Source organism: Plectropomus leopardus, chromosome 3 (genome assembly GCF_008729295.1).
Source record: "Plectropomus leopardus isolate mb chromosome 3, YSFRI_Pleo_2.0, whole genome shotgun sequence".
Taxonomy (NCBI): domain Eukaryota; kingdom Metazoa; phylum Chordata; class Actinopteri; order Perciformes; family Serranidae; genus Plectropomus; species Plectropomus leopardus.
The window spans coordinates 24,838,501-24,856,248 of record NC_056465.1 but is presented as its reverse complement, the minus strand read 5'-3'; the positions used below and the strand labels follow the sequence as shown (position 1 = coordinate 24,856,248).

The window sequence follows — 17,748 nt, the reverse complement described above, 5'->3', positions numbered from 1 at the left end:
GAAAAATATCCGTACATTTAACAATTCATGTTGTCTGTGCAATCGTGTATATTTACTAATATTCTTCTCTGTGTTTCAGTATTACGAGATGTCCTACGGCCTTAACATTGAAATGCACAAACAGGTGAGTGAGCTCCAGGTTTCTCTCACGCTCTTTTTGCCTCTCTTTATGTCTCTCTCCCACTCTCTCTACCTCTGCTTCATATTCCTTTATATATTCCATTGTTCTCCTTGAATATTATTGCTCACTATCTTTACACGCACAGTAATATTCCAAAATAATTTCAGATATGACATCATTCTGATTTTGACACAGGTCATTTAAACAACATATTTCCTGCATATTCCAAATTCATCCTTATTTAAATACAGCATTTTCCAATGTCGACATGTGGGACATGCCAATTTCTCGTTTTTAGGAGCATTATTTTGACATGTATACAGCATGTTATATGCATCTCCATTGGGGTTTTTAACGCAGTTTGCAAAAAGTGTCATCTTGCCTGTTAGCATTTTCATGGATATGTTGTACACAAACCAACTTGCCAAGAGTTGTAAGGCTTTGTGGTAGAGATGTATGCCTAAAAGAAAAGCCCGTATTTCTAGTTGAATAGAGAAACACACTTACTTTTAAATACTGTGAAAGACTTCAATATCGACAGGTGATTGGATGTGTGAAAAAATGGCGACGCCGACCTATTCAAGATGGTGGTTAAAAGAATTTAAGAGGGAGACTGTTTGCACAGTTCAACAATCAGTGGAAAAGAAGCAAAATGGCACCAGTGGCTCCGGCCATTCTACGTTTTTCCACGTTTTGACATGATAAAGATAGGTGGAAAATCATGTTTTGACTTCTCTCAAACACAGCAAAGGTACATGCAACTCCATAAAACAATATGCCATTAAAACGTACAAATATACAAGATGCAAAAAGGCAAGTAGGAGCGATAAGTAATCTAAATGACATATTGGGGCACATTTATCAGTATGCATTGCTGCATGTAAATGGGAATATTGGTGGAATATTCTTTTTAATTAGTCAAACAGCTTTGCAGTAATATTGTTTTTTAGGAAATAAGAGCAAAAAGGAAAGTATTTTGTGCATGTAAACGTAGCGTAGTCACTGCCTCTGCCGCCTTTCTTTCCTTTCTTTTGTCCTCAATCAGCTCAACTCAAAGTAACTAATATTTTTAGGAAAGTGTGTGGGTCTCTGTCTCTCTCCCACTGTAATATCAATCCTCTCCCGGATGGACCTATAGAGCACCGTTATGCTGTGGAGGCGTTAATAGGATCCACAAACAGAATTCATTTCTCCACCACAGACAGATGAAAATACTCTGCCCTTCCCCAAGCCTCTCCTCTCAGCTGCCAAAAATCCATGTCTGTTACTGCCTCTGTGCCCCATCCATCCATCCATCCATCCATCCATCCATCCATCCATCCATCCCTTTTTCTCCTTTCCCTTCAGTTGCTGTCTTACTTTGTCTTTTTTAATGCTCCTCTGTCTTAATCTCCATTTCTTCACCATCCCTGTCTCTGTCTCCTTCCTTTCCATTGATTTCTCTTTCTCTCTCTTTATCTCTTTTTTTTTCTTTGCACACCCTCCCTCCACCTCTGTCTCCTCATAGACATACAGTCCATGCTGAATTTCACTTTAAATCAGGTCACTGCCTTCCTGCCGTCTACTCTTTCCTTCTCTCTCTGTTCATTTCACCATCTCAATCGCTTCGCTTTTGTCGTGCCGCCACTCCATCCCCTCACCCCATCCCCCAATCTCGATTTTCCCTCCCCCGCCTTCCTTCTGTTTCTTCCTTCTCTGTCTATTTCTCCTTTCCCTCCCACATCCTTCGTTCACTCGCTGTCATTTCCTCAACCCAATCTGCCCTTTTCCTCCTCCTCTGCCTCCTCTTTTCATTTCCTCTCTCCCATTTTGTCCTCCCCTCTTTATCCTCTTTCTCTCGATTGCTCATGTTCTCTCTGTCCCTCTCTCTTTCTCTCCCTCCCTCTCTCTCCTGAAGATGTCATTTAGTAGTTGGAGTTCTCTAACAAGAAATCATTGTGTCTCCCTTGGGGTGGGGGGTGATGGATTCAGAGGATGGAGGGGGTGGAGGGGGGGGGCACACTGCCTGGCTGAAAAATAGAGAGTGGAGGGAGGGAGAGATGCGGGCAAGCAAGAGGAATGAAAGAGAGAGAGAGAGAGCATGAGAGAGGGAGAGGGAGAAAAAGGAGGGGGTGGAAGTTCAGTCCGGCATCAATAAATCACTTAAGAGAGAGAATGGGATGGGGAGTGTGCGCGTGTATTTGTACACACACAAACACATTCTCACGCATGCAAGCGCACACAAACACACACACACACACACACACAGGCAGCGGAGTCTAGCTGTCAACAAGAAAAACAGCCTGCGGCCATAATGATGTTGTCATGATCTCTGCATGCATATCATTACTGGCCCTAACGGCCTTGTTGGGCCTGCCGCTAAACATGTTTGTGTGTTTGTGTGTGTGTGTGTGTGTGTGTGTGTGTGTGTGTGTTATGGACATCACGTGACAATGCTTGTAGACTGATTACTGCACTAATACTGGGAGAGGAGAAATGGAACAAGGGATGGATGGAAAGAGCGATAAATGGAGTGTGATGGAAAGAAGGACAGAAAAAAGGAGAGAGGGATGGAAAGAGAGATGGGGGAGGGAGGGGGGAAGAGTTTGCTGTTGGCTGTGTAGTAGAGCAGATCGAGACAGACACACACCCACAGCAAGAATCACTGACCCCCAGCAGGAACACACACACACACACACACACACACACACACACACACACACACACACACACTCAAGCATGCAAAATGCAGAAACACACAGACAACAGACATGCACGGACACATGAGAAACACATGCACACACAAGACACACACACACACACACACACAGAAAAGATGGTGATTCTTGCATCTTTTCCTCTTAACACACACACTCACACACTCACACACACACACACACACACACACACACACACACACACATATAAACACTGTGTGGGCTGGCTGAGGCCGCAGCAGATGCTGTCCATGAATATTTTAGCCAAACTCCCTGGCAGAGTTTCCATTTGCATGGACCAAATGTAAGCAGCTGAAATATTTACCACACTGGCCCTGGGAGAAGCAGGCCACAGCCACACCGTGTGTGTGTGTGTTGTGTGTGTGTGTGTGTGTGTGTGTGTGTGTGTGTGTGTGGTGTGTGTGTGTGTGTGTGTGTGTGTGTGTGTGTGTGTGTGTGTGTGTGTTTGTTTGTTTGTGTTTGTGTGTGTGTGTGTGTGTGTAACCTTCATGAGTGTGTGTTTTCTTTTTGTTCTGGCTCAGTCTTGGCTTTGTGAATGTTTGTGTGTGCGTTTATTCATCAAAGCAACAGTATCTTTTTTTTTCCTTTCAGACGGAGATTGCCAAGCGGTTGAATGTGATCTGTGCTCAGCTCATCCCATTCCTGTCACAGGAGGTGGGACACACACACACACACACACACACACACATACACACACTGTACTGCATTCAGCCCTCTCTTTCTCCTGTCTGACAGCAGCCCACACAGAAGGCATGCACATGCATACACACAATAAGTAATAACACACACACACACACAGAGCTGCAGATGGACACAACTTCAAAGCACGTTCCTCAATTGCCAAGTGGTTGCATGCGTTCACATGATTCCCAGAGTGAGAGAAAAAAAAAAATCTGTATTTCAAATATGCTGTTTGTGAGTCTGAATACTTTTTTACACTAATTAGGAAAAGTTACACCTCATTAATATTGATTCAGTCTACAGAGAGAGAAGGAAAAGCTATTGAATTTTAAGTGTTTGAATCCACATGCCCTTACTGACCTCTTGGTTTGTTCCACAGCATCAACAACAGGTGGTCCAGGCCATGGAGCGCGCCAAACAGGTGACCATGGGGGAGCTAAATGCTTCGATAGGGGTACGTGGGCTCCCCCCTCTGCCTCATAGCGTGTGTACCTTATCCTCCCATTTATTTATTTTTCCTCCTTTTTCTTTTATTAAGGCAAACATCAATTTGCCAGTACTAAAGTGTACAGATTTATTTCATAAAGATGGATTACAATTTTTGAAATATGAATAATTGGTTTAAAAAATTATTTGTATTCAAGTGGCCTCACCAGCTACCTGAACAGCATCAACAGTCAAATTATGGGCCCCATCAAATATCCCATGTGATTTTCCAAATATTATAGAGAATTAAAACAAACTTTTACGTAATGTTTCAGTTTAAGTTGTTCGTTTTATTTCCCATCACGCTGATTTGGCTGCAGAGCTTTCCCTCCTAAAGAGCCACTACCTTGACCTCAGCATTTCTCCCCTCGTACACATCGCAGCACTTAGTTCCCTCTCTTTCCTTCCTCCTCTTGATCACTTCCTGTTGAGCCACGTCTTCCATTGCTTGTAAGTCACCCAAATCTCTCTTTCCTTTGCTTTCTCTCTCTTTTTGTTACGTCTTCTATTCTCCCTCTCTACAGCAGCAGCTTCAGGCCCAGCACCTCTCTCAGCATGCCCAGGGTTTGCCAATGGGCCCTCACCCGTCAGGACTGCCCCACCCTGGCCTGGCGCTTGGCGGAGGGTCCGGCCTGCTGGCCCTGTCTGGGGCTCTGGGGGCCCAGCTGGCTGCCAAGGATGAGAGAGCTCACCTAGAGGCAGCAGCAGCTGCTGCCGCCGCTGCAGAGCACCACAGAGGTACAGGAACACTTTAATTTGATGCCTGTTTACTCATTTTCCTTTCAGTTTGTGTTCCTCAAAGCAAAAAGTGTAAAAACTCTAGATGAGTTTAGGCCTGGGACAAGAGTTGGATTGCATTCTTAGAGATGAAAACTGTCTCGCTGAGGAAGGGGTAGAGTAAACACCAAAGCTTGGCTCGATGGATCCTGATGATTGGCTTTGCTTTGGATTTTTGGCAGGACGCAGGAGTGTTGCTGATAATAACACTCCTCAGGGATATTTTTCCACTGAGTCATCAGCTGTAGAGTGATGTAAAGTGATGGCAGATAATGTTGCATTTATGTGTGTGTGTGTGTGTGTGTGTGTATCCTTATCTGCATTTTGCTGTCCTGTGGCCCGATACCTGGATGTGTTTGCTGCTTCTGCCTGGAATAAACAGACCGTGAAGCAGGACCAGTGAGTACAAATTACTACACAATCACTTCAATCAAGTACACTCTCACTTGTCCGCCCATTTGTTCAGCAGTTTTTGATATTTTAGGCAAATTCAGTGCTGTACATGGGTATCCACTCCACAAAAAGGTTTTTTTGTCATTTTCTAAGGCTGTAAAAACTATAGAGAAGCTGAAATAATAACTTGGAAATGTAGATAGAAGACGTATTTTTTAAGCTTTATTTAATGGGTCCTTAGTATTGCATTTCATATGTAAAAAAAATAATAATAATTTCCTTAAAATGGATACTTGGTAACTTTTCTACACAAAGAACTTTTTTCATATTTGCAGCAACTGTCAGCACTTAATGAGACAGATAATCTGTGGAAAAAAATCACATCCCTCTGCTTACTCTATTGCCTTGTTGTGCTTCTCATGTCCTTACCACATGTTCACAAAAACAACCAATCACAGCAGCAATGCAGCTGTCAATCATGTCAATCACTGTTTGTGAACTGCCGTCAACACGGCAGTGCTGATCAAAAATATTCAAGATTCTGTTACTGCATTACTTATTTGTTGCCTCAGATGTTTTCAGAAAGATACTTTCATGATGTGTTTAGCTATTAATGAGAATGTTTGTTCGTCCACCATGTTGGAAACAATCATGCCAAGAACTCTCCACTGCCCATTGGCCAGAGCAACTCTTTCATCTCACGGCTAAATCGTACTCTGTTTCTGAAAACATCTGAGGTGAGAAATGAGCAATGCAGTGATTGCATTTCAGAATTAATTAGCACTGTCTAATTTAACAGATAAACCACAGTTCACGAAGAGTGATTGAGGTGATGGACTTGATTGTCAGCTATGTTAGAGACCGCACAGCTCTGATTGTTTGTTTTTGGGGTGCTGCAGTCAATTCTGGTGAATGTCTTGAGAGGCAGTAGGAAGAGGATGGACATGGAGAGGAGGGACATGTTCTTTTCCACAGATTGTCTAAGTTGTTTTCTAAGTTACTACAGTAAGCCTTAACCTCACTGGATATTTATTCATTTATTTATTTCATATATTTTATAGTATGCCTGAAGATAAATGTGATATATTGTGCATGTTCCATGCTTTTTTCCCACTATAATTATTATGATGTTAGATAGTTCTGTACAAGAAACTTCTTGCAAATTATTAGGAGGGTATTCAAGCGTTAGAGACATGTAAAATAAAGCTCAACCATTTGGGTTTTTTAATGGTATATTTTGCAGGTCACTGATTTTACAAACATGGTTTAATGAGCAATAAGTAAACATGCCTTCTGCCACCCCACTGCATGGACTCTAGTCAACATACTCTTAAGGTTCAGCTTAGTGTTGTCTTTTCTTATTTGCCCGTTTACAGTTTTAAAAGTGTTGTTAGCTGTGGTAAATTGAAAGAACACAGGTTTGCTGTCACTGATGCTGAACCCTGTATGACAAAACTTTAGATTTCAACATTATATCAATACCATTATAAAAATTGTGACAATACTGGTCTAAAAAACTATGCATCAGTGCCAAAACACGCTCAGACCGCTCCACATTCTTTTCTGCTGCCTTAAAAAAAAATTGAAGCATTCTCTTTCTTCCTCTCACTCCTACAGTGAGCGGCCCGATCGATGCGGCCCGATATTCTTTCACATTCATCTCCGCAGCTTATGAGCCTGACATGATTTATGCAGTCCCTCTCACCTCATTATCACCCTCTTCCTCCCTCGCTGCCCTCACCCCTTTTTTTCACTTCTTCCTTCCTCCTTCACCTCTTTGTGCCCCCATGAACACCTCCCACTTTGCTCTTTGCCACAATGTCTTGCTCCCTCTTTTCTCACCCCTCGCTCTCCCTCTGCAGAGCTCTCTGTCCAATGGGGATAAGGGTCGCCCAGCAGACTACCTCAGCAATGGCAAGAAGAGGAAAGCTGATGAGAAGGAGTTCATGACCGACTATGTGAGGCACTTTCATAACGCTCTTAAATGTTTAAGTAACTGAAGGAAAGTTTCGCCCAACTCTGCCGGTGCTCGCCAGATAAGACTTGTGGTGTCTGCACTGTGGACTTTGAAGACCTGCTCTCATTTTAAACCGTAATTGAAATATTCAAACTCCCTGCTGTCATCACTGCATTATTGGTGTTATTGTGGAAAAGCAGATATGTTAAGCTCTGTAAGGGATTATTTTTATTGTGAGATAAATTGGTAGTTATTTTATTAAGCTCAGCATTATCGCTTTGTTCAAGAAGACCTGCAATATTTATAAAAGCAGTGCCTTTGGAGGATTTCACCTCTCAAGTTAAACATCTAAAATTAATTAATTACATTTGCACTGCCCATTGAATTTACTTCCAACAATCTCAGGCAATTAGATGCCAAGATAAGATATTCCATTTTCGTGTTTGCAATGTAACGATTAAAGCTCTCAAGACAAAAAATGTTTTATAAAACTTTTTCAGCTTACACACACACTATAGTCAGTGTATGACTTTGTGTGCTGTATATTTCTACATATAATCTACATACATCACACAGCAGAACAGGAATATCTAATCTTACTTCCTCTCTCCTTCTCTCACAGGGCAGCGATGCAGATAAGAGTGATGATAATTTGGTGGTGGATGAGGTTAGTAGGCGGCCGCCGGCCTCTATTGGCCTCACTTCACCGCTTTCATCTGCATACATCATGTAAACACACCCAGCAGGACCATCTGAATATAACAATAATGATAATAAAACCCCCCGCCTCTGTCTGCCCTTCATACACAACCATAAAGTACATATGCATACACACGCTTGACTGCAGTTCTCGCTACACCTCTGTGTACAATTCAGTATAGATGACTGTTGAGGTTTTATTAGTTTTATGAATGAGTTCTGACTTAGTGGATAGTGAGGTTGGAAAATTAAAGTTGGCTTCTGATAAAGAGTAAAGTAAAAACACTAATCAACTTTCTTTTTTTTCTCTTTTTCTCAAAATGGCTGTCTTTGTCTTCAAAATGAATGAGATGACAGTAATTGAGACTATACGCAGTTCCCAAAAGCTTTTACTTTGCAGTGTTGGGTGGGTCTCATTCGGAAAACTCCTCTGGTGCCAGGAAGTGATTTCTTTTATGTTTACTGAAAAACAATAGTTGGCACAGCAGTTAAAGGACAGGTTCAGTGTTTTGCAAGTCTGTTTTAAAACAGCCGCCAGTGGCTCACATGAACACTGAACCACATTTTGCTCACTGTAATCACCTGATTTTCTTTGGTTGGACTGCTGAAGCCTGATGTTAACGTCAGATAAACTTTGGAATACGTTATTAAAAGGGCACTCTTACCAGGACGTTTTGTAAGCATTACTTATTTATTTAACTATTCTAACTATGTAACTAACTATTCTATTTATACAACATTGTATATTTAGTATTAAAATTAGCAGATGAGGAAATATTATGAATTTACTGTTTATTTATTAGCAGGCAACACGTGCAACTTATTCTTTCTCAAGAAACAAAACTTAAACCATTAGCAGCCTATGTGTGGTTATTGGGAGCAGTGTAGCACTGAAGAAACAGCTTTTCTGTAAATAAAATAAAAACAAAATTTATAGAAATAAAAATGAGAATCAATACTTAGTTTACACAACATGCCAAGGTAGAATAGAGGTAAGATTTATTCATTTATTTAGTCTTAGTCCTGCATCTAATGTCTTTGTAAGTTTTTGAAATACAATAATAAAAAAATAATTTTAAAAAATCCCTAAAGGGGCTATTTTTGGGGCAAGCATAGTGAGAAAAAATCATATCATATATCTTTATCTTATGTGCAGAGATGATTACAGCAAGCAAAACCACTTTCAATGTCCAGATATTCATATATTCACCTGACTGTTATTTTAATACTGACTTGAAAGAAATGCGACTATCTCCTATAAAGCCAGAATGGTTAAACAAGCTAAAAAAGAGTTAATGCACGATGGAAAAAAATAAAACAAACACCAGACTGATTGAATAAATCACCATTTATTCCTAATTCTGCCTGTTTAAGAATGTGTTAAATGTTTTGGATTCAGGACCCATCGTCCCCCCGCAGTGTGCAGTCCTACTCGTCCAGGGAGAACGGCCTGGACAAGATGCCCCCGTCCCGTAAGGAGGGCCCCCCTCAGGCCAGCCCCGCCTCCCTGGCCTCCTCCAGCAGTGCAACCTCCCCGTCTCGTGGCAAAGAGCCCCCGCAGGTAAAACCACACGTGTACGTCTAAGTGGATTACAGACAGACATAAAAAGGAAATATTTGCAAGATGTTCTGTGGTATGACTGTCTCAAGAATGCAGATATCATGTATATGTTTCTGTGCTGTCAGCCCTCACTGTATTCTGCTCAATTTTACTAAATAAATGACCTTTTCTGTCTTGAACACTGTTCTTTTTCCTCTCTGCACTCCCAGAGGGAGAAGTCTAGTACTCCAGGTATGAAGCCAGGAACCCCCATGTCTCAAGAGTCCAACACCCCAGGACCCAGCGGACCTCCACAGTTCAGACCTGTCCCTGGCAAGCCTGGTGTAGACCCCCTCGGTAATAACATCCCATGAGCTTGCTTTAATTCCCCATAGAACAAATCTTTCTGTACTTAATTGTTGAAGGGGATCGTTGGACTTCAGATTGCCTGAAGTTAGTGTGAAGTGAACCTGTATAACTTGCCTACAACACAAGAAAATCTCACGAGAAATGTCTCCATCCGTTCTTTTAGGGACACAAACTTTCACTGCACACAGCATCAGTTAAAAATATGAATCTGTCTCTGCAGAGATGAGTTTTTCGCCTGTACTGGCTTTGTTACATGTAGTGATTCTATCAGCATCGGGCCGCAGTAGTTGGTATGGGTGTCAGCCAGCTCCTCACCACCCACCACCATCTGGACTTAATAAGCAGCTGTGGGCAAAAAATATTCAGCGCCCCTCACTTTTTAAATGGAAAGATTAGGAGAGGTGATGGACTGTGACTGTGAGCTGCTTCATAATGAGCCTCCATCTATTCCACTGTATCTCTTTTCTCTTTTTTTCCCCTCACATCACCTGTTAGCCCACACACACACACACACACACACACACACGCACGCACACACCATTATTCATGCATACGAACATGCTTGTAGACGCAGCTTCATGCACAGGGGATGATGTAGAGGACGTTTATGTGAGCACACACAGAAATTTGCACACACACTTTGGCTGCAGGAAAACACGATGACCAGCAGGGGGCAGTAGTGGTCTAGTGCTGCAGTTTAGGGATGTTGTCTTGCCTTTTGCATGGCAGGCAGCAGCTTGTTCACTGCCTGTCAGTCACAACTGTCTCTCACACTGAGAGGCCCTGCAGAGGGAGTCACCTTAATAAAATGAGGAGCTCATTCTGGTCTTTGCTAAAATGATAAAAGTCTCTAAATGACTGACGTACTTTGTATCAGCTGCTTCAATCAATCATTTTTTCACTTAAATAATTCACAATAAACTGACTCTCTCTTGTCTTCTCTTTCAGCTCTGGGTCTGAGAAACCCTCTAGCAGTGCAGGGAGCGTACCCTCCTGGGGCTTTCGGTCTGCCTCCTCCAGGGGTGAACGGGGACCTGGCCGGGGCGGCAGGTTACGGCGCCGGCCTCCATTTGGTCTCCCCCCAGATGAACGGAGCTGCTGCAGCAGCAGCGGCAGCAGCTGCCGCAGGCTACGGACGGTCCCCTGTGGTGAGCTAGACGCTCAGCAGATAATTTGTCTTTCCAGTGTCACTGTCATATGGAATGCCTCAGCATATAAACCTGTCTCAGAGGGCAAAAGGGGGATATATATGTGGGAACTAAGGGAGTTTTTTAGAGGTAGAGCAGCTGTGTTGTCATTTATCGCAAAGAATCTATGACCTTGGCTCTAGAAAAGGGTCTTTTCCCTTATATGATCTCATTTTCTTCTGATCTTTCATCTGATACTGTCTAAGTATTACCTGTCTTTATGAGTGAACTCTGTCCACCCCTCTCCATGAACACAGATATCTCTTTAAGGTGTTTTTTTTTTCCCTCACATCAGGATTTCTTTCTCTTCCAGGTGGGCTATGAGTCTCCACACCCGCATATGAGGGTCCCCGGGCTGCCTGCCAGCCTGCAGTCAGCCGCTTCCGGAAAACCGTGAGTTTCCACTGTTTTTCCTGCTATCACTCAAATCATCACCTGTTCACTATTTACTGCACTTAGGTTCTTTCAGTTACAACACCAGAAGAAAAGACAAACAATGAAAGATGCTGAAGGGAAAAAGTGAAGTGGAAAATGTTTTAATAAAAGACTGTTTGACTTGTAAGTCTTTGTTCATCCTCAAAGCATTTGAAAAACGTTTTTAAACAGTTTTTATCAGCGTTACTTCCATTTTTGGCTCCACTTCACTTTGTTGTTCTGAGTATTTTTCTTGCGTCTGCAGATGAATGACTGATATATATGACATGACGTCAGTGATATTTGCAGAAAAGCTTCAACAGACTTAGGTAGTTAAATACAGAGTTTTTCAGTTCCATCCAACATTATTAGTAAATGTCAGGTATTAGTCACTTCTGTGTTATTCTGTCTGAGAATGCAGAAATCGCAAGTTGAAAGAGATGAGGTAGTTTGAGGGAAAAATGTCTACACAAACTAGTTCTGTAACTTTTTAGCAGTCTCAGATGGTGCTTATCAAAGTATGTGCTATTTTTCTTGTTCGTTGAATAGTTCAACAAAGTCCTCTTTTAGAAACAAAGACCAAATAATAAAATGTTTGCCCTCTCTCATCTCCCTCTACTTGTTCTGAATAAGTGTTTTTTGCTGCAGCCTTTAATCTCTCTGTTATTCATCCATTTTTATTCCCTCTTGTCTCCCTTCTCTTCAGCGCCTACTCATTCCATGTGAGTGCTGACGGCCAGATGCAGCCGGTGCCCTTTCCTCCTGATGCCCTGCTGGGCCCGGGAATCCCTCGCCACGCCCGTCAAATTCACACCCTGAACCACGGAGAGGTGGTGTGTGCCGTTACCATCAGCACCTCGACGCGTCACGTCTATACCGGAGGAAAGGGCTGCGTCAAAGTGTGGGACATCAGTCAGCCTGGAAGCAAGAGCCCCATGGCCCAGCTGGACTGTCTGGTGAGACATGAGGGAGGAGGGGAGACACTTATATGGATGTTTGTAGACTTGTATTTAATGTTTGTTGTGCATCTTGTGTCTTATAATGTTGCCTTACTACTTTTTTTTTCACACATAAAAACACACTTAAGATGATGAATCACATTTGTGCTGTTGTCCTAAAGCCAAATCCTCCAGCATCTTTATTTATTGCTGTGGTTCTGCTGTAGCAGCACGCCAAACTTTGTGTCTTTGTATCCCCTTTTCATCAATTACAGGCGACTGCAACACATATTATTGTGTATAAATGTTTATGTTTGCTGTTTTATTGTGCCTAATCAGAACAGGGATAACTACATCCGCTCCTGCAAGCTGCTCTCAGATGGACGGACTTTGATCGTCGGTGGGGAGGCTAGCACGCTTTCAATCTGGGATCTGGCCACGCCCACTCCACGCATCAAAGCAGAACTAACGTCGTCTGCTCCCGCCTGCTACGCTTTGGCCATCTCCCCTGACAACAAGGTCTGCTTCTCCTGCTGCAGTGATGGCAACATCGTCGTCTGGGACCTTCACAACCAGACGCTGGTCAGGTAAGAGGAGAGGAGAGAAACTGCATCATTTTAACTACTTTTAGTAAATACCATGGAAATGGGAAAATAGACAGACTCTGTTGAAGTTACAAGAAAGGAGAAGAGGAGGGAGTGATGGGAGACGAAGAGAGTCAATGGAGTGGGAAATGAGAAGGCAGAGACGACTGCACAGAGAGACAGAAGAAATTGTGTAATTTCTGAAATTTCACAATCTACACTGTCAATCATAAATGAGAGAGAGAGAGGGAAAAGCAAACATTGTAGACAGGCGACCAAAGCATAGGGGAGGAATACAGCGCAGAGAAGGTGGACTTTACACAACCTCTATGTATCTGCGTGCTTTAACAGGGAGGAAGATGCTACTTTTTTTCTAAAATTTCCAAAAAATGTGTGACTGTCTTTCTTTAAAGCATCATAGCATGTAACTGTGTTTTTACTTTGTAGTATGCAAATGTAAGGATGTTTTTTTCCACATTCAAAATCAGTTCTCCACTACATCTTTGTGTGTAGGAAAGGGTACTGAAAAGTAGCTTAGCTAAAAATGTTACCAGTGGCACTGGTCCATGTTATATACCTGACCTGGAAAAAAATGTAAGACAATAAGACTTTTAGTGTTTCATTATTTATAGGAAGTATATACACATTTATTTAAAAAAGTTCATACTGTAAAACACCATATAGTTATATGCAGCTACGAAGACATTTTAAATCTTAATTATTCTTCTATATATGTCAACAATTATAACTTCTCCTATGAAGCCATATTTTATATTACTACAGTGGTGTTTTACTCCTCTTATGGGTGTCCCACATTAAGAGTTACAGTTGTTGACAAATATATAAATGTGCTACATCTTCTTACAACATTCAAGTGATTAAACACTCTAATGTGAAATGCTTATATATTGCTTATGAATACATCATAGTGGGATTAATGATAAAGAATACATAATCCATCAGCATTTATAAGTAGCTGCACTTTTTAGAGACTTTTGTGGAATATAAGTAGTATATGACTAGTAAGGAATGTGACAGTTCAACTTAAGCAAACAGATTGCAGTACTTTGGCCCGATAGCCAAAGAAGGCTACCTGTTCTGTTTTAATGTGAGTGTCTCTTCAATGCAGGCAGTTTCAGGGCCACACAGACGGAGCAAGCTGCATCGACATCTCCAACGACGGCACCAAACTGTGGACGGGAGGGTTGGACAACACAGTCCGCTGCTGGGACCTCCGAGAGGGACGCCAGCTCCAGCAGCACGACTTCACCTCACAGGTACACACTCACACACACACACACACACACACACACACACACACACAAACACACCTCTGCGAATACAAATTAGCCTCACTGCAGTCCAGACTAATGGGCATTGATGTGCTGACAGGCTGCTGATGATCGTTAATGCTTACCCACTCTCATCTCAGCATTTCTCTCTCCTTTCTTTGATTCCTTTCTTCCCTCTCCAGATCTTCTCTCTGGGCTATTGTCCGACAGGCGAGTGGCTTGCTGTGGGAATGGAGAGCAGTAATGTGGAAGTCCTGCATGTCTCCAAGCCTGACAAGTATCAGCTGCACCTCCATGAGAGCTGCGTTCTCTCCCTTAAGTTTGCCTACTGTGGTACGTACAACCGCACATGGACAAGGGAAGCAGAATAAATCTGCTTCTCTCTTTATTCAGAAACGGTTTCCTCTTTTCACTTCTCCCATTCTTCTTTACAAAAGCAGCGCATCCTTTCAGGCCTCTCCATATCTCAGCTCCCCTGAGACTTTATCTGTTGATGGCTGTGTGTGTTTCCTCCTGTAGGTAAATGGTTTGTGAGCACAGGCAAAGATAACCTCCTGAATGCATGGCGGACACCTTACGGATCCAGCATATTCCAGGTGGGCCATAAAACACTTTGTTTTATGCAAAGCTTTTGGCACACACATTTTATTAGTTTATAAAATGACTATGTAAGATGGTGACATGATGACAAATTTTGATTTGTGGCCGGGAAACCATCCAGTTGTCAAATGCGGTTTATCTTTTTTTTTTTTTTCCATTTTCCTGCTTTTTCATCTTCCTGTTTAAATATCAGGGGTTTATTCTGGGACACAAATATATCAGTTTTGACTGGAGTAATGTGAATTTCTGTGTCACTGTTTGTACAAAGACATGATTAACTGACTGTTTGTAGCTCATATGGCTTCCTCTCTGTCTCTGTGTTCAGTCTAAGGAGTCTTCGTCAGTTCTCAGCTGTGATATCTCCCCAGATGACCAGTTCATCGTCACCGGCTCCGGGGACAAGAAAGCGACAGTCTACGAAGTCATCTACTGAACTCTGATTGGCTGACAAAAAAAAACAAAAAAACAAATAATCAGGGGGCGGGGCCAAGGCTCTCTCCTGCACCAATGACTGTACAGAGCGTTGGAGGCATGGTAAACAAGAAACACTCAACTTGTACTTTGTTGTTTTGTTTACGTTTGTGAAAGAAATGGAAAAGAGAAGCAAGGGGGCACAAAGTCACATCTCTGGAAAAAACAAACAAACTTTGAACTTTGTTTTAAATGCTCTGAGAACGCTGGTTAGTCTATAGCTGCGCAATTGTGGGATTCCTCCAAAGAACTTTTGCTTTTGTTCATTTTTGTTCCTTTTTTAACAAAATAAAACCTCTGTAGTGAGCAAGAAATTAGCAAAAAACTTATTTTTTTAGCCTTTGAATTTTTCGCCAACAGTTGGACCACATCGAGTGGAAAAAGACAGACGTGGGTTTGAGGAAGTGTGGGAAGGATTCAGGGAGGGCTGGGAATTCTTGATGGAAAAATTCGGTCCATGTTCTTTGCTGTGTAAAAAGCCCCAGTCTGGGTCAGCTTGGCCCAGTTTGACCTGGTTCGGTCCAGCTACGTGGCTGCTCCTCGGGGCAGCAGATGCGTGGCAGATGGCAGGATGGTGTGCTGTGAGGTTCCAGCTATTTTTTTTTCTCCTGGCATAGTTTCAGCAGCAACATGATTGTATTATCTCCAGTACATACACAACAGAACAGGGCTTGGATTTTGCTGAAGTTTCCTGAGAGTTTGTCTATCTTACTTTTTACTTGATTATTTTTGCTTTATGAAAGAACAAAGCCTGACATATTGTGGAGATACTGGTGAAAACAGCCTGGATTTGAAAAACTATCAGTTCAAACAGCTCACAAAAAGGTACTCTCCAAGTTTTGGGGACGTGGCCTCTGCTACATCGTCATCTGTAACACTCAACATTAAATGTGTTTTTTTTAATTGTATTTGTCAGGGCACATACAGGCGGACAGGTATTTTCACAGCTGCATCATGAACCTTGCTATATATGGACATGTAAATAAAGTTCTCCAAGGCAAACAAGGATTTCATCTGTGAATTGGACTTGTTTTGAAAAACTGATGGGACAGCAGGGTATCTGTCAAAAAATAGTGCAATTTTTGAGGTCTGCCATGGATCGTTTGTGTTTTTCGTGAGCATCTTCTCACAGAGGAAAAACAGATTGCAACATCTCCTTAAAGACCGATGCAGGTGTGATGGTGGAAAAAGTAGAAATGAGGTAGACCTGTTGTGTGTGCTGCACACTGCTGGCTGTCAAAATGTGTTTTCAGCGTCAGAATCTAGTAAGATTCTTGCCAGATTTAACTTGGAGGTTTAAAACTGAAAAAAAAAAAATAATAAAAAAAGCATTTGCTGAATATTTGTTTAAACCATTTCAGCCAGAAAAGCATGTGCTCATAGTGAGGTGCCAGATAGCATCTTAGAGATATTTAGGTAAAAACAAAGTATGTAAATGATGAGTACACTCTCTGTCTCTGTTCCACTGTGATGGAAACATTTCTCAATACACAACAGCACAAAGCATCTCCTCTAGTCAATGTCGACATCCTCATACGTGTTCGAAACTGTCTCGGGAATCAAATCCACAGCTAAGCAAGCTCCTCTGTGACTGGGGCTCTCAGAAATACTGCAGCCACATACAGTTGGGTATTTGTGCTGATCTGGCATGCAGTGTGGTGAGACAAAAGTGATCTGCAGTACAATAGGCTGAGAAAAGGGTTATCATAGCAATAATATCCAAGAGGACTTTTTCAGTGATTATGTGTGTAGTGGTAATTGTCCTGCCAAGACAAAAGGTTTAACCATGAGAGAAGTAAACCTAAGGAAAATTAAAGTAAAACATTTATCTTCTGTCTAGAGTAAAGGATTACTGGCTCACAGGTAGTTATCAAGTCAGATTCATTTTATTGATTTTGGTGCAAAATTTCCACCATTTCTTGGACTCTTAAAATGCTTCTGTTAATACCCATAATTATGGCACAGAGCACTCTCAAGGTTGCAATTGACTTTATAAGTTTCTAACACATGCACAATGGAGTAAAGAATAAATAAGACTGAACAAAGGAAACAAAAACACAAGTAAGATTGCGTGCCTTATTAGGGCTTTTGCTATATCCTAAAGTTAAGTCATAATAATTTAAAAAATTAAGAAATGCACACACATTTGTTAATAACATTTTGTATAGATTACTCTCTTCTTTAATATATTTTTCAGTGCACACCATGTTGATACAATTAAAATGTCATATTAACATATGCCATGAAAAATATGCCACGCAAAAGTCATCAATAATGTCATATATAAAAAATGTTATTTTTTGAATAACTAGTTATCAAATGCCATAAAAAATGGAAAAATTTTGTAGTTAGGTATGTCATGGAAATTTCATAAAAATGTTAGTATAGTATAGTATTTCTAAAAGTTATTAAAAAAATTATCAAAACAGTATAGCATGGCATAAAAGTATTTCATAAATTTCATCATATTATGTAATAAGAATCATAAAAATTTCATAGTGTAGTATGTCATAAAAAGTGGC

General features: G+C 41.5%; 1 protein-coding gene across 5 annotated transcripts in view; it reads left to right on the top strand.

The window, feature by feature from the left end:
* Nucleotides 1-16,228, top strand: part of tle2a (TLE family member 2, transcriptional corepressor a) — a 51,148-nt gene extending 34,920 nt beyond the window's left edge. Inside the window, exons 4-20 of one of the 5 annotated variants that reach the window (XM_042481401.1) lie at nt 80-124; nt 3,430-3,492; nt 3,899-3,940; nt 4,530-4,743; nt 5,165-5,181; nt 7,038-7,133; nt 7,755-7,799; nt 9,231-9,392; nt 9,602-9,728; nt 10,689-10,888; nt 11,241-11,320; nt 12,048-12,297; nt 12,619-12,866; nt 13,993-14,140; nt 14,338-14,488; nt 14,675-14,751; nt 15,081-16,228. In XM_042481401.1, the coding sequence (XP_042337335.1) occupies nt 80-124; nt 3,430-3,492; nt 3,899-3,940; nt 4,530-4,743; nt 5,165-5,181; nt 7,038-7,133; nt 7,755-7,799; nt 9,231-9,392; nt 9,602-9,728; nt 10,689-10,888; nt 11,241-11,320; nt 12,048-12,297; nt 12,619-12,866; nt 13,993-14,140; nt 14,338-14,488; nt 14,675-14,751; nt 15,081-15,188 (2,073 nt within the window). In that variant the 3' untranslated portion in view covers nt 15,189-16,228. Of the gene's footprint in view, nt 1-79; nt 125-3,429; nt 3,493-3,898; nt 4,004-4,529; nt 4,744-5,164; nt 5,182-7,037; nt 7,134-7,754; nt 7,800-9,230; nt 9,393-9,601; nt 9,729-10,688; nt 10,889-11,240; nt 11,321-12,047; nt 12,298-12,618; nt 12,867-13,992; nt 14,141-14,337; nt 14,489-14,674; nt 14,752-15,080 lie in introns of all 5 variants that reach the window. The other 4 variants (XM_042481395.1, XM_042481389.1, XM_042481382.1 and 1 more) reach the window with 4 other exon arrangements.
* Nucleotides 16,229-17,748: the final 1,520 nt, after the last annotated feature.